The sequence below is a fragment of the Podarcis vaucheri genome (genome assembly GCF_965113315.1).
Source record: "Podarcis vaucheri genome assembly, chromosome: 16".
NCBI classification, from domain to species: domain Eukaryota; kingdom Metazoa; phylum Chordata; class Lepidosauria; order Squamata; family Lacertidae; genus Podarcis; species Podarcis vaucheri.
In genome coordinates, this window is record NC_138754.1 from 41480331 (window position 1) to 41500407 (window position 20077).

The following is a 20077-nucleotide window of genomic DNA, read 5'->3' on the forward strand; positions in this document are numbered from 1 at the left end:
CAGAGCATTTCCACTGACAAATGAGCCTGGCCGCTCTTTTTGACATCTTTGAATACCAACGGCAGTAACTGGAAGGGATACAGGAGTTGGCATTCTCAGGAGCCACACCTGGATTAACGAAGGTCCTACCTTGGAAAGTCCATGTGGCCCTTTCACTCCTACTTTAAGTTTTGATTTTGGTGGGCATTTGTCCTGCTGGAATCAATTAATTTGAGTGGCTGATCTCTTGTTCTTAACATTGTTTTCCCCTCTGGAGCCCATCTTCAATTTTATTAGGTTTCCCCCCAATTATATTTTATTAAGTTTCAACATTTTTACCATATGCAGTCATAACACAATTTCATATTTTCTCTTATTTTTGTCGACTTCCCACTCCTCTTCCATGGAGTTTTTTCTCCCCTTCTGCTGCACCCTATCTTCTATCTATCAAATCATAACCACAATATTATAATTAATGACTTCTGTTGCTCATAGCTCAAATCCAGAGATTTCATCATACTATAATATTTTTTAAATAGTCTGAAAAATCAGTTTTATTATTTATTTATTTATAATTTGATATAATAATTTTATTTTTATTATAATCGTCTTTCTTACAAATGGTTTACTATTTGTTTTTAAGCTGTTCTGGAACAGCATTTACATTAGAAGTACAGAGGGCATTGGCTCCACCCACTAATGATCTCCGTCTTCTATCCTACAAGTCTCAAGGAGCACCAGCCACTGCTGGGTGCAGTTGCTATCCTTGCAATGGCCCAACGTTCTGTGGGTTTGCCCTCTGCGGAACCACAGTCAAAGCAGAGGTATTGGCTGGGGGCTGAACCGGAAGGTGCAGGAGGACTCCTAATTTTCAGACTTTAAATTTTTATTTCATGATTTCTACTTCCTATCTTAGCTTTCCATACTGAAACACAGTGGACAAGGGCAGCTTTGAGATTTTGTGTGTGACGTAACTGTGTGTGTGAGAGAGCTGTTTGCTTCAAATCTTCCACCCTCTACTTGTAAAACATGTCAATTTGGGGGCAACCTGAAACCAAGGAGGAAGGCCTACAATAGCAAACCTCTGTGACTCGTTCAGAAACACACACACAAACACACCAGTAAGAAAACAAGTTTCCATAATAAATGTTGGAAATGTAAAGAAACTGAAGGTACATTCTTTCACCTTTGGTGGACGTGCCCAAGGATTAAGGCTTTCTGGGAGATGATATATAATGAAATGAAAAAGGTATTTAAATATACCTTCTTGAAGAAACCAGAGGCCTTCCTCCTGGGCATAGTCGGCCAATTGGTGCCAAAGAAGGATAGAACTTTCTTTATGTACGCCACAACAGCAGCAAGAATACTTATCGCAAAGTATTGGAAGACACAAGATCTACCCACCCTGGAAGAATGGCAGATGAAGGTGATGGACTATATGGAATTGGCAGAAATGACTGGCAGAATCCGAGACCAGGGAGAAGAGTCGGTGGAAGAAGATTGGAAAAAGTTTAAAGACTATTTACAGAAATATTGTAAAATTTATGAATGTTAGAATGATGTTGGATAGAAACTAAGTGGTTTATAGCTGTAATGTTATAAGGGAATATGAGAAAATGAACTATTAATAGGTAAAAATCCAATGCTAAAATATTTTAAGATTGAAGATCAGGATAAACAAAGAGGGGAGGGATTCGCTGAACCAACAAACTGAACTGGAATACAGAAAAGGGAGGCGTGAGGAGGTCCGGGAAATAAGCAAATGAAAGATAAGTTATTGAAAGATTGAATTGTTTTTAACTATTTTTATTTTGTATTTTTCTTTTTTCTTTTTCTATTTTGTAATACTTTGAAAACCTTAATAAATATCTTTAAAAAAAGAAAAGAAAACAAGTTTCCATTTCAAGGTTGTTACTCTCTAAACCAGGGGTCAGAAACCTAAGACCCAGGGGCCGGAAGCGGCCCACGGAGGTCATTTGACCGGCCCCTGAGCCGCCCCCCAACTGAGTTCCCTGCTTACCCACTGCGCTAAACCGGCTCAGGGACTCACTTCCGCGGTGCCGAACATCGCATCTGCGCATGCACAGACGCCAAACAGAGTGTCTACAAAGACGCCGCACATCGCGGACGGGCGCTCACGCACATGATCCGGCCCACAGAGGAATCTCCCCAGGACCAATCCAGCCCAGGCAAGAGAACATGCTGAGCCCTGCTCTAAACTAAGAGAAAATGTTATTTTGATCACAGTGAAAGATGTCTGGACAGTCTCCTTTATGGAAAGAAAAAATAGCCTTAGAGCCTCTGCAGAAAGAAAAGTTGCAACAGTCCTAGAAAGACTTAAACAAAAATATAGAAAGCTAACAAGAGACAGGCAAGAGAAAAATCACAATTCCCAAGGCCCATGTCTTGTTCAGAGTCAAGGGTCTGGGAGGCAGAGGAGGGGCTGGCCTTCACAGCTGGAGCGATGGGGTTGCAGCTGGCTCCCCTTGCATGTCAACAGAGGTAGTTTCACCCTTTGCAAAACGGATTCCCCATAATGAGACAAGCTCATATGCGAGAAGCACGTTGGGAAGAGGGTGAAAGGATGAAAGTTATCCAAGGAACTGGCATCTACTCAGAAATCTAGCTCAGAAATCATTACAAACCCCCTGCAAAGCAGGCTCATTGGGGCAGTATGATTAGATTACAGCCATGGATGCTTGCCTAAAGTTGTCTGTCGCTGAGATAAAGTTTAATTCAAGGTCTTTCCAGCTCATATCTTGCTCTTTTCTTTTCCTACACGTGCTTTCAGAAACTTTTATGAGGTCATAAAAATGTAAGAGCCTAACTGATCAGTGGCACCTCAGAAGCTCCTTGTGCTCCAGTCCAGCCACTTTTTTACCTGCCCAAACCTGACATCAGCTTCAGGTAACTGGCAGGCCATTGCTCAGTCAAAACAGACTGTGGAGGGGAGGCCTGGTAGGACCAACGTGACCAATGGACTTGAGGTCCCCCACACCCTGATTTAAAACTTAAGAGCATCCCCATGTAGGTCACATTACAAACAGTTACACATCACTTGGGAAGACAGGCAAACAAATACCAGTGTACTGGAAAAAGCAAAGATCACCAGTGTTGAAGCAATGATTCTTCAACATCAACTTCGTTGGACTGGTTATGTGGTTTGGATGCCTGATTATTGTCTTCCAAAGCAGCTACTGTATTCTCAGCTTAAGAATGGAAAGCGAAATACTAGTGGACAGTAAAAGAGGTTTAAAGATGCTCTCAAAGCAAATCTTTAAAAATGCAGTATAAGCACAGATGATTGAGAAACACCGGCCTGTGAGTGCTCCAATTGGAGAATAGCCTCTACCAAATGTGTCATGGACTTTGAAGAAGCATGAACTCGGGAAGAAAGGGAGAAACGTGCTAAGAGGAAAGCACGTTTGGCAAACCCTCACCATGATCAACTCCTGCCTGGAAACCAATGTCCCCACTGTGGAAGGATGTGTGGATCCAGAATTGGCCTCCACAGTCACTTACGGACAAACCATCAACCATGTTCATGGAAGACCATCTCACTTGGCTACGAGTGATCGCCAAAGGGTAGGTCACATTACAAACAGTCATGCCTAGAGGCTATGGAACTGTGAAATGGTTTTTAAATAGCACTCAGCCTTTTCCCCACTATCCCTGCTTATTTCTTTCATTTATTTTTATTTTTCTGTGGAGGAGTATTTGAAAATGGTACCCCAGCTCTGCAATACAAAGAAACTATCCACTCTACCCCCTCAGAAGATGGCTGCCTCCTCCTGCTAGAGGTGTCTCTCGAACCTTGCAGAATAGCTCTAAGGCTGATGTTGCTAAGGAGAGGAAGCTCCACAGGTCATGTTTTCCTTTAGCTGCAATTTCTGCTGGCATCATCTGTCCTTTGGGACAACTGACCTTGACGCAGGTGCAGGAGGAAAGCCCCGCCTGTGACCGTTCTCAGTGGCATGTTCCACTAGGGAGGACTAAACCCTCCCAGCGGCTGTCTGTTAAAGGATGTGCTTGAGTGTGAGAATGAGAGAAACGGTCTCTCCTCCTTTTGCGCCAACTGCACTAGCGGCCTATTCATTTCCAAAGGCAATTCAAAGAAGTGCCGGTTTAGACCTTTAAAGCCCTTTCCAACTGCCTTTGATCAGTATCAACTGGTCAGTTCAACACAAATGACCAAAACCTCAAAATGAGCACCTTCACTGTACAGTGGTACCTCGGGTTACATATGCTTCAGGTTACAGACTCTGCTAATGCAGAAATAGTGCTTCAGGTTAAGAACTTTGCTTCAGGATGAGAACAGAAATCGTGCTCCAGCAGCGCAGCAGCAGCAGCCCCCATTAGCTAAAGTGGTGCTTCAGGTTAAGAACAGTTTGAGGTTAAGAATGGACCTCTGGAACGAATTAAGTACTTAACCTGAGGTACCGCTGTACTATGTCTACTTTCTCTACAGCATCCATACATTTTATACACCTCTAAAACTGCCTTTCCAATTGCTTAATCAACTAGTGTTTGGGTTGATTAATCTACCAGTTAAACTCAATTAAAGCTACAACCTTGGTTGGTATATATTCCAGCCCAGGAATACACACAGGCCCTTTCCCCCGGATGAGATTTCTCAGTATTCCAAGGCCCTCAAGTGGTTGAGAGGGGAAACTCTTCTAAAGTTTGCATACCAAGAGGCAAGTGAGCAGCAGAAGAAAACGGCATTATAAAATGATCCTAACCCCAAAGAATCTCATTTCTTGTTCTAGTGAGTAACCCCAAGTTGTGAGAAGAAATGAACCCCCGCTCCCCAAAACACCCATGCAATTACTAAAGACAAAATAAAGGTGGACAAGCAGTGGCAGATGCTCATTCTCAGCACAACTCTGGAGATAATTCCAAACAAGAAGAGGAAAAATAGAAGTGGGCATGGCAGTAACACCATCAGATTTTCTTTGTGTTAGGATCCATGACCACATTCTGCTCCTAAGAACAGCCAGCCACAAATGCCTGTGGGTCCTTGCAAACAGAACATGAAGTGAGGGGACACAGCTCAGAGGTAGAGCATGTGTTTGGCATCCAGAAGGTCACAGGTTCAATTTATTTAAGCCAGCACCTGATGGTGCCGGCAAGCTTCCCTTGCAACAAACAATTGGGAGTGCTTCAATATGTTCGGCTCCCGACTGTGCACTGGTATCTCCACTGGCACTTCTCCTGGGGCAGGTGGGCAGGGGCAGGAGACAACAGTCTTTGGGGGCAAATCAGTCCATCAGGCCAGAGGTTTCCCATCCCTCAGGCAAACATTAATGATCATCCCAGAGCACAACAGATACATTTTCCCAGGGGCTACAGTCTATTTTGTGCACCTACTGCTAGAAATACCTGAAGATATTCAGGTATTTCACCATATAAACTGTCCTGGATCCTGAGATCATCTTCTGGGGCCCTTCTCCATGTGCCTCCTCATCATGTAGTCTGGAGGGTGGCAACACGAGAGTGGGCCTTTTCTGCAGTGGCTCCCTGTTTGTGGAATGCTCTCCTGGGGGAGATTCACCTGGTGCCTTCATTATATATTTTTAGGCACCAGGCAAAAACGTTCATCTTCAACCAGGTCTTTGGACGATTAATATTCTACAGCCTTTTAAATGTGTTTGTGGGAAGGGGGGTTATTGTTTTGCTGTTTTATTTTATTTATTTTCATGTTTTCATCCTGTGTTTTATTCTGTGAAGTGCCCCAATATCTTATGATAAAAGGCACTATATAAATCAAAAAGATAAGACAGACAGACAGAGCTGACAAAGTTTCAGTCCCCGCTGGCACCCTTCCTTATACTGGTGTGCATGTGTTGTGTATGCATCTGGAGCAAGGGTGGTATATATAAACTGAATGAATGAATGAATGGACAAAGAAACAAACAAACAAACAAAAACAAGCAAGCCATTAATATGCTAAATAATATAATCAATAGTAACTAACTATATGAGTCTCTCCCCCCCCCCCTTTGCTACTGGTCTCCTGCCTATCGGTTGCGTGCTTCGCTACCCAGATGCCACCTCCTCCCTCCATGCCACAGAGGTAGCTGCTCCATACCCAGTTCTGCATTCTGCTGGGGAGCAACCACTTCCTCGCTGTTGGCTTCGCTGGCCATGGAGCGGGTGATGCGGCCCTTGCGCCGGCCCTGGCTGTTGGCGGTTTTGCGCCCTTTAGAAGCAACGGCTTCTTTCTCATCATTGTCCTCGCCAGACGTATCCTCGTTCTTCTCCCTGTGCGAGCCAGAGTGGGGGGAACAGAAGAAAACTATCACCATCAACCTGTGGTACTGATTTCCCTTGCCTCTCCCTCTTGCAAGAGAGGCATTTTCCCCACTTTGTTCTCTCTGTCTTGCAGAGGGCTGCAGTTTCTCAGCCACAGCTGTTGAGGGACCTAACAGAGACAGGTTGAAGACCAGGGCAGCCAAATCATCTTGGCTCTGTCTCCTCGTTTATCTTCCCAAAAGGGATCAGCTGAGAAACGCATCATGAAGCCCGGATGCCACAAAGCCAGATGCTCCTTCAAGCCAAGGATTAAGCCCCATTAAAGAAAGTAAGCAAACATATGCCAAATCATCCACAGAAGTCAAGTGGTGCTCATTTCACTTCCCTGTTAACCGGAGGACATGCCAAGTCTCTATGGCAATGCTCTGCTGCACAAGTAGCAGGATCAAGCTCAACAGTCCCTGAAACCAGCATGTTCCTGCAGTGTAGTGGGACAGACACCCAAGTAGCACTGTTGCAGCAACACTCCAAGATGCAACAGTACACAAGGGCAAAAGGAAGTGGCATAGATGCACCTGTAAAGTTTTGTGCAAATGACACTGGGGAAGACACAAAAACAATCCTGCTGGATCACCACAAAAGGTCCCTCTGGACCCGAGGTAGGGGACCTTTGGCCCTCCGGATGTTGCAGAGCAGCCAATAGTCAAGGCTGATGTGAGTTGTAGTCTAAAAAATCTGGAGGGCCAGACGACTATCTTGTTTCATACTGCAGCCAACGCACGCCTCTGGGAAGCCCACAACAGCTCAAGTGCTGCAGCAGAAAATATGTCTCAAGCACTTTTTGTTAACAGCATAAAACAGCTTCCCCTGAGAGTTTCCTTGAAACTCACTGGCAGCCATTCAACACTGTGCAGCTGTGTGTCTGCACACACCTTTTACATTTATATAGTGCTTTCTATTTCAAACGTAACTAAGCGGTGTACTGTCTAAAAAAATATGGAGCACGTCACTAATTTGCATGAATTCCTATTTCTATTTGGTTCTCCACTGTTACATTTGTGTTAGAAATTGTCTTTATCATGTCAATGTTATAGCAGTTCATCTGTTCCCCCACCATCCCAATCTGCTCCTTATCACTGTGTATGTTGTGTTGGGATATGCGTCCTTTGTTTAGTGTCTCTGCAGTGAGTGCCTAGCAATTTCAATCAGAAAAAGATATTGGATAGCGATTCCAGGACTTGGAGAGTTGCTGCCAGTCCAGGTGCTTTGGATGTGGGGTTTGCTGTAGTAGTCTTCCTGGTTACAATGCTAGTGCTTCTGTCCCTGTTCCCAACATTCATTTTACACTGCATAACCCATTTTGTTATGGATCTGTGGCTTTCCGATCCGTATGCTGCCACGACACGCCAAATATCATTTGCACCAGTGGATGTGGTGCAGCACAATAGCATCCGCCAATGGACATGCCGCCACTATTTATGAGTATGCTTGCTTCTCTTCCCTCATGATCCCCCCCCCCCATGGAAACAACAGAAAAGAACTGGATGCCAGAATACTGCCCCAAATTTCAACATAGGCGTGACCCACGAAAACCACAGGAAAATCACAGCGTGAAACTCCAGCAATTTTCTGGGCTAACAGGGTTAAGCAATTAAAACAGAAATGAGCACTAAACCTCCATCAGATTGTGCTAGATTTCCAGAAGCGGCTTTCATGATGTGTGAAAGATCACATAAAAGGTGGGAATTATCAGGTGAGGAAACATCAGGAAAATGGAATAAAGTAGTCTCAGAGTAGCCAATACCGGGACCTGGAGAACTGCCGCCATATTGGTACACTCCAGACAAACCAATTCTCTGACAGATTACAAGAAAGCTTCATATGTAGGTCAGGGAATATGTGAAACAAGTTTAGTATTTTGTTTAGGAAAACTGTGCTTCACCTTTCCCCTAATGCTTTCATTTTCTATTTTCACTCTATTGTGTGCCATCTGGGACCAGGCCTTAAGCCTTGATTCTGCCAGCCAATGTCTGGGGAACGGAGCGCTTCTGCCTTGCACCTTGGAGGCAGGAAGAGGGAGCTGGTAAGCAGGTGCTGTCGTGCTGGCTCTTGGGTTGCTGGAAGGGAAGAGAAGTGGTCAGACTTACTTTGTCAGTTCCTCTTTGTCGTTTTCTGCTTCTGGCTTCTCTTCCTCCTTCTCTGTGTCTTTCTCCTTTTCTTTTTCATCTTTCTCGTCTTGGCTGCTACGGGGCATCTGTTGCTGCTGTTGCTGCTGCTGTTGCTGCTGCTGCTGCTGCTGCTGAGAAATGGAGAAAAGGGAAGCCAAAACCAATGAGCACCTGGGTGACACTCAAGGGATGCCAGACACAAACCAAGGCAGGGAGAGCTAAAAGGAAAGGAGAAAAGGGAAACTCCCCCCCCCATCCTTCATATTGTTACAGATTTTTTTGTGACTGAATGCAATTATAAGGCAATCATTTTATTTTATGTTTTTAAGTTATTTATATGCCTTCCGCCAATAAAAAATATATATTTTCAGGGTGGCTTATAAATAAAGCAATAAAGCCAGAGTAGAATCTTTTATTTATTTAGATTTCTTGCCCACGCCAAACCATAGCATCCCACGGTGGGTTACAACAGTAAAATAAACAATTATAAAACAAATAAAACAGCTACAACAATAACCCAGGAAAAGGGTGAAAACAATTAAAAACATTTCCATACAGAGAGCTGTTCCATCTATAAAGATGACACAAACATTGGGCGGCCTTCAACAAACACGTCCCATCAGTGCAAGGATTTTCATTTGCGCAATGGGGCTTTCCTGCTTCTCCTCCCCCTTGTGCACCCTGTGCCCTCCCCAACTCAGGTTGCCGCCCTGAGTATTTCCATCGGCTGTCCCCTCCACCTTAATGTCTCTTCTTAGACTCACTGAATCGTAGAATTGGAAGGGACCCAAAGGGTCATCTAGTACAACCCCCTGCAATGCAGGAAACGCAATTAAAGCGCACACACACACACACACACACACACACACACACACTTCTTTGTGGCAATTGTTCCCATAAACCTATGTCCTAAACTAGGTAGGAATCCAGGTCTAATGTGCCAACACATATATCTTTTACTCTTACCATTTATACAACATGCAAGTTACTCCTGGATGTGTTTCATCTACATGGTCTATTCTTTTTCAAGATTTGCCATTTAGATGTGCTGCAGCAATGTTAAGAGGAAGGCAAGAATGGAGAGGGAGGAGGGTGTGGAGATTTCCCCATACTTTCCCCTGCTGACACAAGGGACAGAAACCTGTTTTTAAGAAAGAAATGAACCAACCAAACTGATGGTCAAGAAGGCAACGCTAGATATAAACTGGGACACAGAAACTTGGGAAGCCGCTTTATACTGAGTCAAGACTACTGGTCCACCTATCTCAGTGCTGGAAGAAGTGCTGCCAGTGTAGACCAAGATTTCAGACGGGGTTTCCCTAAGCCCTAACTGGAGATGCCAGAGATTGAACCTGGGACCTTCTGCATGCAGAAGAGATACCCAGCTGTGAGCCACAGCCCTTCCCCCAAAAGGAAAGGCGTCACAAATAAGAAGGTCAGGGAGAAAGGAGTAGAGCACACAAGGTGCTGAGAAAGGAAGGAGGAGATCTCTCCTGCTGCCAAAAGCAACATGAGTCTAATCTTCTCATCCTTGATGCACTTTCTAGGTGCTGATGGATTTAATGGGAGTGGCCACCCAAGAGGAGAGTGTTTGCAAAAGCTGGAACTTGCACGCACCCTGCACAAATCTACTTTGACCCCCGGAAGAGAAAAGCACAGCTGGCAAAACACAGCCATATCTAGGTTCCATTCCCTGTGCTGGTTGGGCCTGCAGTTGTGCCTAGCCCTGACCAGGTGCCAAATGCTAAGTTCTTTGAGGACACACCAGACACTCCACAGGTCGTGGACCTTGGGGAGAAGGCATTGTCTCCTGGAACCAGCATTTAGTATATTCTTGAGAGGCCGACTGGTAGGAGGCCTGTTAAAGAAGCCCTGGAGTTGTTTGAAGGCCACGGAACCAATCCTCTGTGCTTGAGAACCCTGGCACCAAAAGCCCAGGTCCAGGTTGAAAAGAGATAGCCCTTTTCAACTATGAGTCCTCAGATGCTGTTGGACTACAACACCCATCATCCCTATCTAGCATGGCCAGTGGACAAGGATGATGGGAATTGAAGTTCAAGAACATCTGGGAACCCAAGGTTAAGAAAAGTTGCCTTAGACTCTAGCCTGACCTAGCCTCTGGATCATGTTTTGGACTTAGACTGGTTCCCTGTGCTTGGCTTTGGCTTGATGAGACTATACTGCAGCTTGAACCCTGCTTTCTTGGGTAAATGCTATGCTCAAAGGCCTTACCTCCTGGGACTGAAACTCTAGCCTCTGAGGGCAACTCCTGTAGCATGGCATCTGTTGGGAGTCCAACGGCACCTTCAGGATGCCAGTTAGCAAAGGCCGCCCTCTACAGAACTCACAGCATGATCAGAAGGCCCAGGAACCTTAACTAGGATTTCAGCAACCTCCTGGCTGACCCTGCGGGAAAGGCCACAGCAGGCTCTATTAAACAGAACGGGAAGGTTCTACAAAGAACATCCTGCTTCCCCTCCAGCTCAAGAAGAGACTTTAGCAGCTGCTTTACCTTTAAAGTTGTCAAAAGAGAGAAATCAATAGCTGATTCAGACATGCGTAGGAGGAGCAGCTGGAAGTGAATCACTGGAAGGTGACAAGAAAGCTGGAGGATGTGGCTGTCATACCAGTTTACTTTACTCTACACAAAAAATCCCTTTATTGAAAAAGGGAAAGAAAGAAAAGGAAGCACAACTCTAGTAGAAACACACATGCACGATCACACACACATTCCTGTCGCTGCTTTTGCAAAATGCTTCTTTGGTGACTAAGGGGACTCTTTGGGCTTCAAAGAGTCACACCTTTTAAGAATGCTAGAAGATCTGAAACCATATGAAGAAGTAAAAGAATATGTTAAGGATTGGCTGCATTATTTTCAGTTAAATGAAATGTTTAAAAAAGAGGTTTTAGAGAGGGGGTATTCTGAAAAAGAATCTAGATTTCAACAAGAAATCTTAAACAATGAAGTGAAAATTTTATCTAAAATGTATAAAATATTGTTGGAATGGAATACTGTGGACGAAGAGGTTAAATCTGTTATGATTAGTTGGGCTAGAGATTTCGGATATAATATTGAATTTGAGAAATGGACTAAATTATGGAAGGATGGGTTAAAGTTTACAGCTTTTACAACGATTAAGGAAAATGTTATGAAGATGTTATATAGATGGTATATAACACTAGTAAAACTGGGTGAAATGTATAAAGTGTGCAATAGATGTTGGAAGTATAAGGAGACAGAAGGAACATTTTACCATATGTAGTGGGAATGTAAGAAGGTAAAAAGCTTCTGGGAGACGATCTATAACGAGTTAAAGAAAATGCTGAAATATACTTTTGTTAAAAAACCAGAAGCTCTCTTGTTGGGAATACTGGATAATGAAATTAGTAAAAAAGATGTGAAATTAGTTTTGTATGCAGTAACAGCAGCCAGATTTTGCTGGCACAGAAATGGAAACAGGAAGAGATGCCCACGAAAGAAGAATGGAGGATAAAACTGATGGAATACGCAGGAATGGACAGATTGACGGGGAGAATTAGGAACCAACGTGACCAGAGATTCTCTGAGGACTGGAAGAAATTTACAGAGTATATCAAAAATTTCTGTGATGAGCAAATAACGTTCGTTGGCTTTCAAGAAGCTCTGTGAAATTACTGTTAGAAATATTGTTTAAAAAATATGATGTAATTAAGAGTATTTGAGTGCAATATAATATTGGGAAATGTGAGACGAGGATAAAAAATAAACGGAAAATTATCAGACAAGCTGAGGGAAGTTCTGGAAAAAAGGGTTTAAGTTAAAAATGGATTTATAATTTTGTAAAAATGTTTTTTTTTATGGAAAATCTAATAAAAAATATTTATATAAAAAAAAGAATGCTAGAAGATCAAGCATCTCCTCAAACCCTTTGACTGCAAAGGGCATCTACCGCAGCAGCAGACTGTGACGTTGCCAGTGCTGTTACTATGAAAGATCTTTTATGGCTGCAGAAGTATGACAATGCCATATACTGTTGCATCCACGTTTCGAAAGTAATAAGGTAAATTGATCTCATGGGCTTAGATGGAGGGAGAGGAAGGAAACCCAAGCAACTTTCACCTAAAACATTGTCAGTTTCACTCCCAAATGGGTATAGGAACTTTCTCATTATAGACATCAAAGAAAACACCCAAACTGTAGTCCATGAGCTTTATTCAGGTTGTCCACAGCACAACTGTATTTTATTGTACTGTATTTTATTGTACAAGGGATGCGGGTGGCGCTGTGGGCTAAAGCCTCAGCGCCTAGGGCTTGCCGATCGAAAGGTCGGCGGTTCGAATCCCCGCGGCGGGGTGCGCTCCCGCTGCTCGGTCCCAGCGTCTGCCCACCTAGCAGTTCGAAAGCACCCCCGGGGCAAGTAGATAAATAGGTACCGCTTACCAGCGGGAAGGTAAACGGCGTTCCGTGTGCGGCTCTGGCTCGCCAGAGCAGCGTTGTCACGCTGGCCACGTGACCCGGAAGTGTCTTCGGACAGCGCTGGCCCCCGGCCAATAGATGTGAGATGGGCGCACAAACCCCAGAGTCTGTCAAGACTGGCCCGTTCGGGCAGGGGTACCTTTACCTTTATTTTATTGTACAACCATTTCAGTTATATGGAATGCAAAATGTAATACAATCAAATGCAATAAAAAGTAATAAAAATACAATTAAAAATCAAACAGCCTCTTTGCAATTGCTGCAACAGGCAGAAACATTATTGTCCCCAAATACCTTCAGTAATTTCAAGTGCTGCATGTGGGAAAAGGTCTGGTGACCACTGCACCAAAGGACAAGTTCTTTGGAGAAACCTCCTGTTCACATCCAGGCAACCCAAAGAAGATGAATGGGGGAAAAACAGTTCAGAACAAAAACAAAAAAGGAACTTGGAGTTCACAGAAATGAGATCAAACCTGGGAACTTTATAAAGGTATGCATCTGGGTTGCAAAGGAGCACAATCCCCTTTGAGTTCAGTTTATTTACTGCACTTATGTCCTCCATGAAGCTCAAGGCAGCATACGTGGTTCTCCCATCTCCTGTGACAACCACATCAGGCAGCTTAGGCTGAGAGGAAACACTTGGCCCAAGATCATTCAGCAACCTTCATGGCTCAGTGGGAACTTTGGGTGTATTCAACTAACTTCCACTCAAGAGCAGCCTCATTAAAATGAACCACCATGATTAACTTAGGCCCAGTAATTTCAATGGGTCTACTCTGAGGAAATGTTAGCTGAATACAAGCTTTCAACTATGATCTCTCCAGGCCTAGTCCAAAACTTTAACCACTATGCTCTGCTGGTCCTTACACTGTCTACAAGTATGTCAGGAGAGGGCTGCATCTATAGGCTTGGTCATGGCAGCCCCTGATGCGCCACCTGGCCTGAGTCAGCATCAGGCTTCAGAAGGCCAGGTTCTGAGAAGAGGGTGAAAGGGTACGACCACGACATTCACAATATTGGGAACATGATGCACCAGAAGGAGAAGAACCAGCATCCACAGTCAAATACAGGCAAGGGTCAAATTCTTAGGCAGCGTCCACAGACTGGAAGAGCAAGCAGGGAGGCCAGGGATTTATAAGGCCTGGTGGACAGGGATTGGCCCTTTCGGTCAGCTGTCTGGGTGTCCAGTTAGGCTGATACCACAACCCAGATGGTGCCCTGAAATCCCAGAGCATAGTCTACTGGGATTGCAGAGCTGGTGGAACAAGAATGCAAGGACCATCAGCTCATCTGCCTAAGAGGACCCCCCTCACCTCACCCCCAAAAAGAGCACTTCAGGCCTTAACAACCCATGTGACCTATGTCTCACTAGCAACACCAGCATCCTCTGCCTAGATAAGGAAGCAGTGCAGACTTCTGCTTAATGTTTTCCTGAACTCTTTAACTCCTTTCCCTTTGAACAACTGAAGGAGGTGGATCAGCAGCGGGAGAACCTTGGAGCCAGCTATCATCTCAGATAAAGAACTGTTAAATTCAGAAAAGGGCTCCCCCCCCCCCCGCTGGCAACCGAACAGTTATCAAGAACAGTCTGCCACAGTTGGCTTGATTGAGTCCTTCAGCCTTTGCCAACCAGGTGCCCTCCAGCTGTTTTGGACTAGAGCTCCCACCAGGTCCAGCCAGTAGGGCCTATCCCCACATTACACAGAGGACAGAACTCTGTACCAGTTCTACATTTTTCTTAAGCCACTCCCCACCCGCATATGCACACCAAACACCCCTTTATGTAGTAATCGCACCAGGGAGCTTCATCGCCACCAGCCCTCTGCCCCGCAAACATTATATTAATTTGCTCTGAGATTTCCAACCTGGAAGGGCATTAGAACATTATACATAATCAAACACACTGGCAAAGGTACTGTCCAAATCTCTCACAGCTTGTTGCAGAAAATGTAGTTCTGCTTGCAGAATTCAATGACCTTTGGTTAAACTTGGACCAGGACCAAAATACATATATGAGAAAACGGGTGTGAGATTTGGATCAAGGAATAACCAGAAACAATGGAAATGGATTTGGAACAACTTCCATTCCAATATAATTCTAGCAGACCTAAAGGAGAACTATTTTAAAACCCTCTATCAGTGATATTTAGCACCTTAAATTGAATTTAATATATAAATTAGGATCAGAGAAATGTTGGAGATATGGATTAAATAAAGCAGATTACATGCAAATCTTCTAGGATTGTTCTCAAAGAGAAACATTCTGGAAATCTATTCAGGCTAATATCTCTGATATATTAGGATATTACATACCCTTGGAACCTAAAATATTTCTGCTTGGTTATCTAAAAGATGTTATTCTGGAAAATGATCAAGAACTAGCTGCTAAGATTGTTGCAGCTAAAAATGGGGGTGGGGGCAATTTGTCATACTATATCTCAGTGAATTGAGAAAAATTGGTCCATAGAAACTAACTTACTATGAAAAAATACATATAAACCAGTCCAACAGCTTTATGGAGGAATGGGCATTTTGGGGTAATGTTTTGGAACAAGTTCAGTGAAAATGTTCGACCTTATGCTGCTTTCAGCCACCTGTAACACCATCTCCTTCTGCTCTTTATCTTTGGCTTATTTTAATAAACAAACAAACAATCAAAGTAGCTCAATTCTTAGGTAATGGGCAATCCTGGAGGCTGCTTAGTCAGGTGACAGTCACTGCCGTTCTATTAAAGTTTGTGGGACTGCCTCTTCCTGCAGCAAGCAACATACAGACAAATGTTCAGTCAAAACATCTTCCCATGCCCCAAAGATACTGCAACTGGGAGGCTGTACTCCAAATACAGCTAGCTGGCTGCATCAAGTGTGGTCCAGAGGGAGCCATCACAATTCCCTGGCTATAAACCAGAATGATGGTCCGGTTTGAAAACAGCTCTGGACTCAGCCTCCAGGAAAGCCTCTGTAATGGAACTCTAGATGCCAGAGTTTGTCTTTAAGGTTGTGTTCAAAACAAAGATGTCAATTCAGTGCTCAGTTACAGGCAAGAAACGGCAATCCACACAACCGCAAAAGGTGACACATGGGGTTTTCTGTTATTGTTGATCCATGTGATTGTGCTGCAAACGGATGTTATCAGGTTATTAGGGCACACAATGTCCCAGTGCAGTGAGATAAAATGTTAACTGGGCTTGGACCTGGGAGGTGGTTGAATCCCAGAAGTGCCCATTTCTAAAATGGGAATGACAGTGACAGTTCCACTGTAACACTGTGAAGGTTGCAAAACTTCCTTGCAAAATAAAAGGGTTATATAAATAGATGGACACTTGCTGGATTACCCCAAAGACCCTTCTAGTTCATGGTGCCCTCCAGACTACAATCATCCCTGACCACTGGCCACACTGACTGGGGATGATGGGAACTGGAGTCCATCAACATCAAGAAGGCACCATGTCAGCTACCCATGACTAGTCCAACACTCTGTTTCTCCAAAGTTACTAGGCAGATGCCCTTCGTGAGAGCAAGAGAATGGAGGAGGAATGGCCGCCCCCCAATTGTGCCTGCTATTCACATCTGTGCTCATTACTCTCCTGTAAGGCATACTCCTGTAATTACTATAATTATTGTTGAATTTATATACTGCTCTATATCCAGAGGTCTCATGGCAGTTAAATATGGGTATGTATGTATTCAAAGGTGAATGCACAAGTTCCCCCTTGCACATGGGGTAGTGGTGGGGAACTGGATTCAGCTACCGGGCCAAATCACTCTCTCTCTCCCTCCCCCATCCACTTGTAAGCCCTGCCGCCACAATGATGTCAGCTGACTCGTTTTAAAAACTAACCTGTGTGAGCAAAGGAGCAGGGCCCCCATGCACAGCACTTTGCAGGTGCCCAAAAAAGCCTTTTCAGTGGTGGCCCCACACTGATGGAATGAGCTCCCCAGGGAGACAAGCCTGGCACCATCATAAGCTGCTTTTAGGCAACAGGCAAAAACATTCTGATTCACCCAGACCTTTGGATCTTAATCTTAGATCTTAATTTTAGCAGGGTGGGTTGGAGCTAGAGCTGTTTTAATATATGTTATTTGCATATTTCAGGCTACTTTATTCATGTTTTTATCCTTGTTTAAGTGCCTGTTTTTTCAAAGTCACTTTCAGCTTTGTTTAGGGAGAAATGCATAATAATAATAATAATAATAATAATAATAATAATAATAGAAGAAGAAACCTCCTGATGGCTGAATCACATCATTTGCAGCTGAGCAGCAAGGGCTGCAAAGCGCTATGCATGGGACTTTGCATGACCTGCAGTCAGCTTTGTCTTACAAAGATGTCTGCTAACTTGACAGGAAGGTTTGTAACATCAACCCTGCCCTGTGGGATCCTTGCTGATGACTGCAGTGCCTGGAGACAGACAGTCAAGTCTTGCATCCATAGCAGTAACCAGAGAAGGAATAACTGCTGGGAGGACTGAAGAGAGGAGAAACGCCATGGAACATCTGCAGCAGCACAATCAGCATAGGCCAGGACCCCTGGTCCTGAATGGGGTAACTGTGCCCCTGAAGGACCAGGTGCGCAGCCTGGGAGTCATTTTGGACGCTGTCCATGGAGGCGCAGATCAATTCTGTGTCCAGAGCAGCTGTCTACCAGCTCCATCTGGTACGCAGGCTGAGACCCTACCTGCCCGCAAACTGTCTCGCCAGAGTGGTGCATGCTCTGGTTATCTCCTGCTTGGACTACTGCAATGCGCTCTATGCGGGACTATCTTTGAAAGTGAACCAGAAGCTACAACTAATCCAGAATGTGGCAGCTAGACTGGTGACTGGGAGCGGCAGCAGGGACCATATAACCCCAGTCTTGAAAGACCTGCATTGCCTCCCCGTACATTTCCAAGCACAATTCAAAGTGTTGGTGCTGACCTTTAAAGCCCTAAATGGCCTCGGCCCAGTATACCTGAAGGAGCGTCTTCACCCCCATCACTCAGCCGGGACACTGAGATCCAGCTCCGAGGGCCTTCTGGCAGTTCCCTCACTGCGAGAAACCAAGTTGCAGGGAACCAAGTTGCAGGGCCTTCTTGGTAGTGGTGCCCACCCTGTGAAACGCCCTCCCATCAGATGTCAAGGAAATAAACCACCATCTAACTTTTAGAAGACATCTGAAGGCAGCCCTGTTTAGGGAAGTTTTTAATGACTGGTGTTTCAATGTATTTTTAATATTTGTTGGATGCCGCCCAGAGTGGCTGGGGAACCCAACCAGATGGGCTGGGTATAAATATATTATTATTATTATTATTATTATTATTATTATTATTATTATTATTATTATCAGGGTTCAATGCCCTCTGGACACCTGGTTGTTTGAATATCCGAACAGCATGGAGCCTCTATACAAATGGTTGTTTAAGAAATGGCCTGTTATCGGGGCGCAGCTAAAAGTGTATTCCTGTGCAAATATGTCCTACACACTAATAATAATTTTACTATTTGTACCCTGCCCATCTGACTGAGTTAAAAAGAACTCAACCTTAAAATCTGTTCCCATTTTTCTTAGGGAAAACTCCTTAAAATTACTCCACAGATGGCATCACACTTCTTTGCAAATGTTAAAAATGTTTTCCTCTATGTCACCTAATAGTTGGAGGGGTTGCAATAAACTTGGTACATATTATCATTTATTGTGGGAATGTAAGCTGGTGCAAGATTTTTGGAATTTAATTTTGCCAGAAATGATAACTATTATTAAAGAAACTATTGTTTTTTACAGAATATTTTATATTGGCAGCACGAATAGTAATTGCAACTATGCAATTTCAATGGAAATCAGTCCCAAATCTTACCCTGGACACTTGGTACCACTCACTCTGAAATACAGCTATAATGGAGGATATTATGCCTAATTTGAGACCAACAAGGACAGGCACCTCCAGATGATGATGATGATGATGATGATGATGATGATTGTTTCTTTATATATACCCCACCCATCTGGCCGGGTTTCCCCAGCCACCCTGGGTGGGTCCCAACAGAATATTTATAATAATACAGCGGAACCATCACTTTCAAGAAAACCCTCATCACCTCTGGCAAATCTGGAGCTATACTTGATAACCCAATACTGTTGATAGCCCTAACTTGGGCTTTGCTATTTAAACCCAAGTGCCACTCTATGCATTCTACATGCCTAGTTTATAGTTTTGTTTTTCAGCTTTTAATGCTTGTCTGTTGTTATAATTGTTCTGCCTGTTTTATATACATTGTGAAATCGGGTGTATGGGTGTGACCTGGTGCCCTCCAGAAGTTGATATACTACAACTCCCATCATCTCTCACCACTGAGCTAGCTGGCTGAGACTCATGGGATTTGGAGTCCAACCACATCCGGAATGGTCACAGCTTCCCTATCCCTGTCCTAAAGCAACTCTGGCACATTTCTGTGGCAATCATGAATCAATTATTGGCTGCATCTTACTTGTGCTGCATTTCTAGTGTTTTTGAGTTTGCATTTTAAATTTTCTTGTACATTGTCTTGAGACCCAATGTGTAAAAATGTGTAAAATTTTCCCCCAAACAATCTTGTTCTGTCTGTCACTGCAAGCAAGGCACCCTGCTGACTACAGTTCTCCAAATTACCGACAGAGAGTCGGCAGGTCAGACACTCTGAGAAAAACTACAGTTCCTGGGGTTCTCTTGGTTCTGGGGACAACAACACCCACCTAAGTTAAGACCTATTTGTGCCTGTACAGAAGCAGCCTTAGTGCCCTGCAAAACAAAAATAAAACCCATCAGCTTCAACAGGTGCAGTTCCAAGCCCCGCCCTGCGCTCCACGCACTCCAAAATAATACTGTGGTGTTATGAAAATAAATGTGCTCCTTCCAGGCCACTGCTCAAAGGCACCAGGCCTCGTCAGCTGTTAGTGATCGGCCCCTGGGGCCTTGAGGCTGATGGCACTGTTCCCTGCCTCCGCATATTAATTATAAACAGCTGCTCACCTTTGTCCCAATTTCCAGTTGCATCCTGAGCGGCCCAGGCTGCCAGCATTCTCCCCACCCCACAAAAGTAGGGGGGGGAGCCGAACTAGTTGCACACTCCACTTAGTTCCCACATCTACACAATTGCAAGCACACACACATATCACCAGGGAAACACCACCCAGCAGATAGCTTATCTTCAGAATAGCACGCTGGCTCATATAAACAGAGCACAGGCGGTTGCAACATTTTCTG

At 44.2% G+C, this 20077-nt stretch overlaps 1 protein-coding gene across 23 annotated transcripts in view; it reads right to left on the reverse strand.

Moving 5' to 3' along the window:
* The window catches only part of NCOR2 (nuclear receptor corepressor 2), a 392573-nt gene that overhangs the window by 145012 nt on the left and 227484 nt on the right, over window positions 1-20077 (reverse strand). For 12 of the 23 annotated variants that reach the window (XM_082203742.1, XM_082203745.1, XM_082203749.1 and 9 more), the window contains exons 15-16: window positions 8382-8527; window positions 6071-6243 (exon numbers count right to left, since the gene is read on the reverse strand). In XM_082203742.1, the coding sequence (XP_082059868.1) occupies window positions 6071-6243; window positions 8382-8527 (319 nt within the window). Of the gene's footprint in view, window positions 1-6070; window positions 6244-8381; window positions 8534-19843; window positions 19883-20077 lie in introns of those variants that run through there. The other 11 variants (XM_082203729.1, XM_082203741.1, XM_082203728.1 and 8 more) reach the window with 7 other exon arrangements.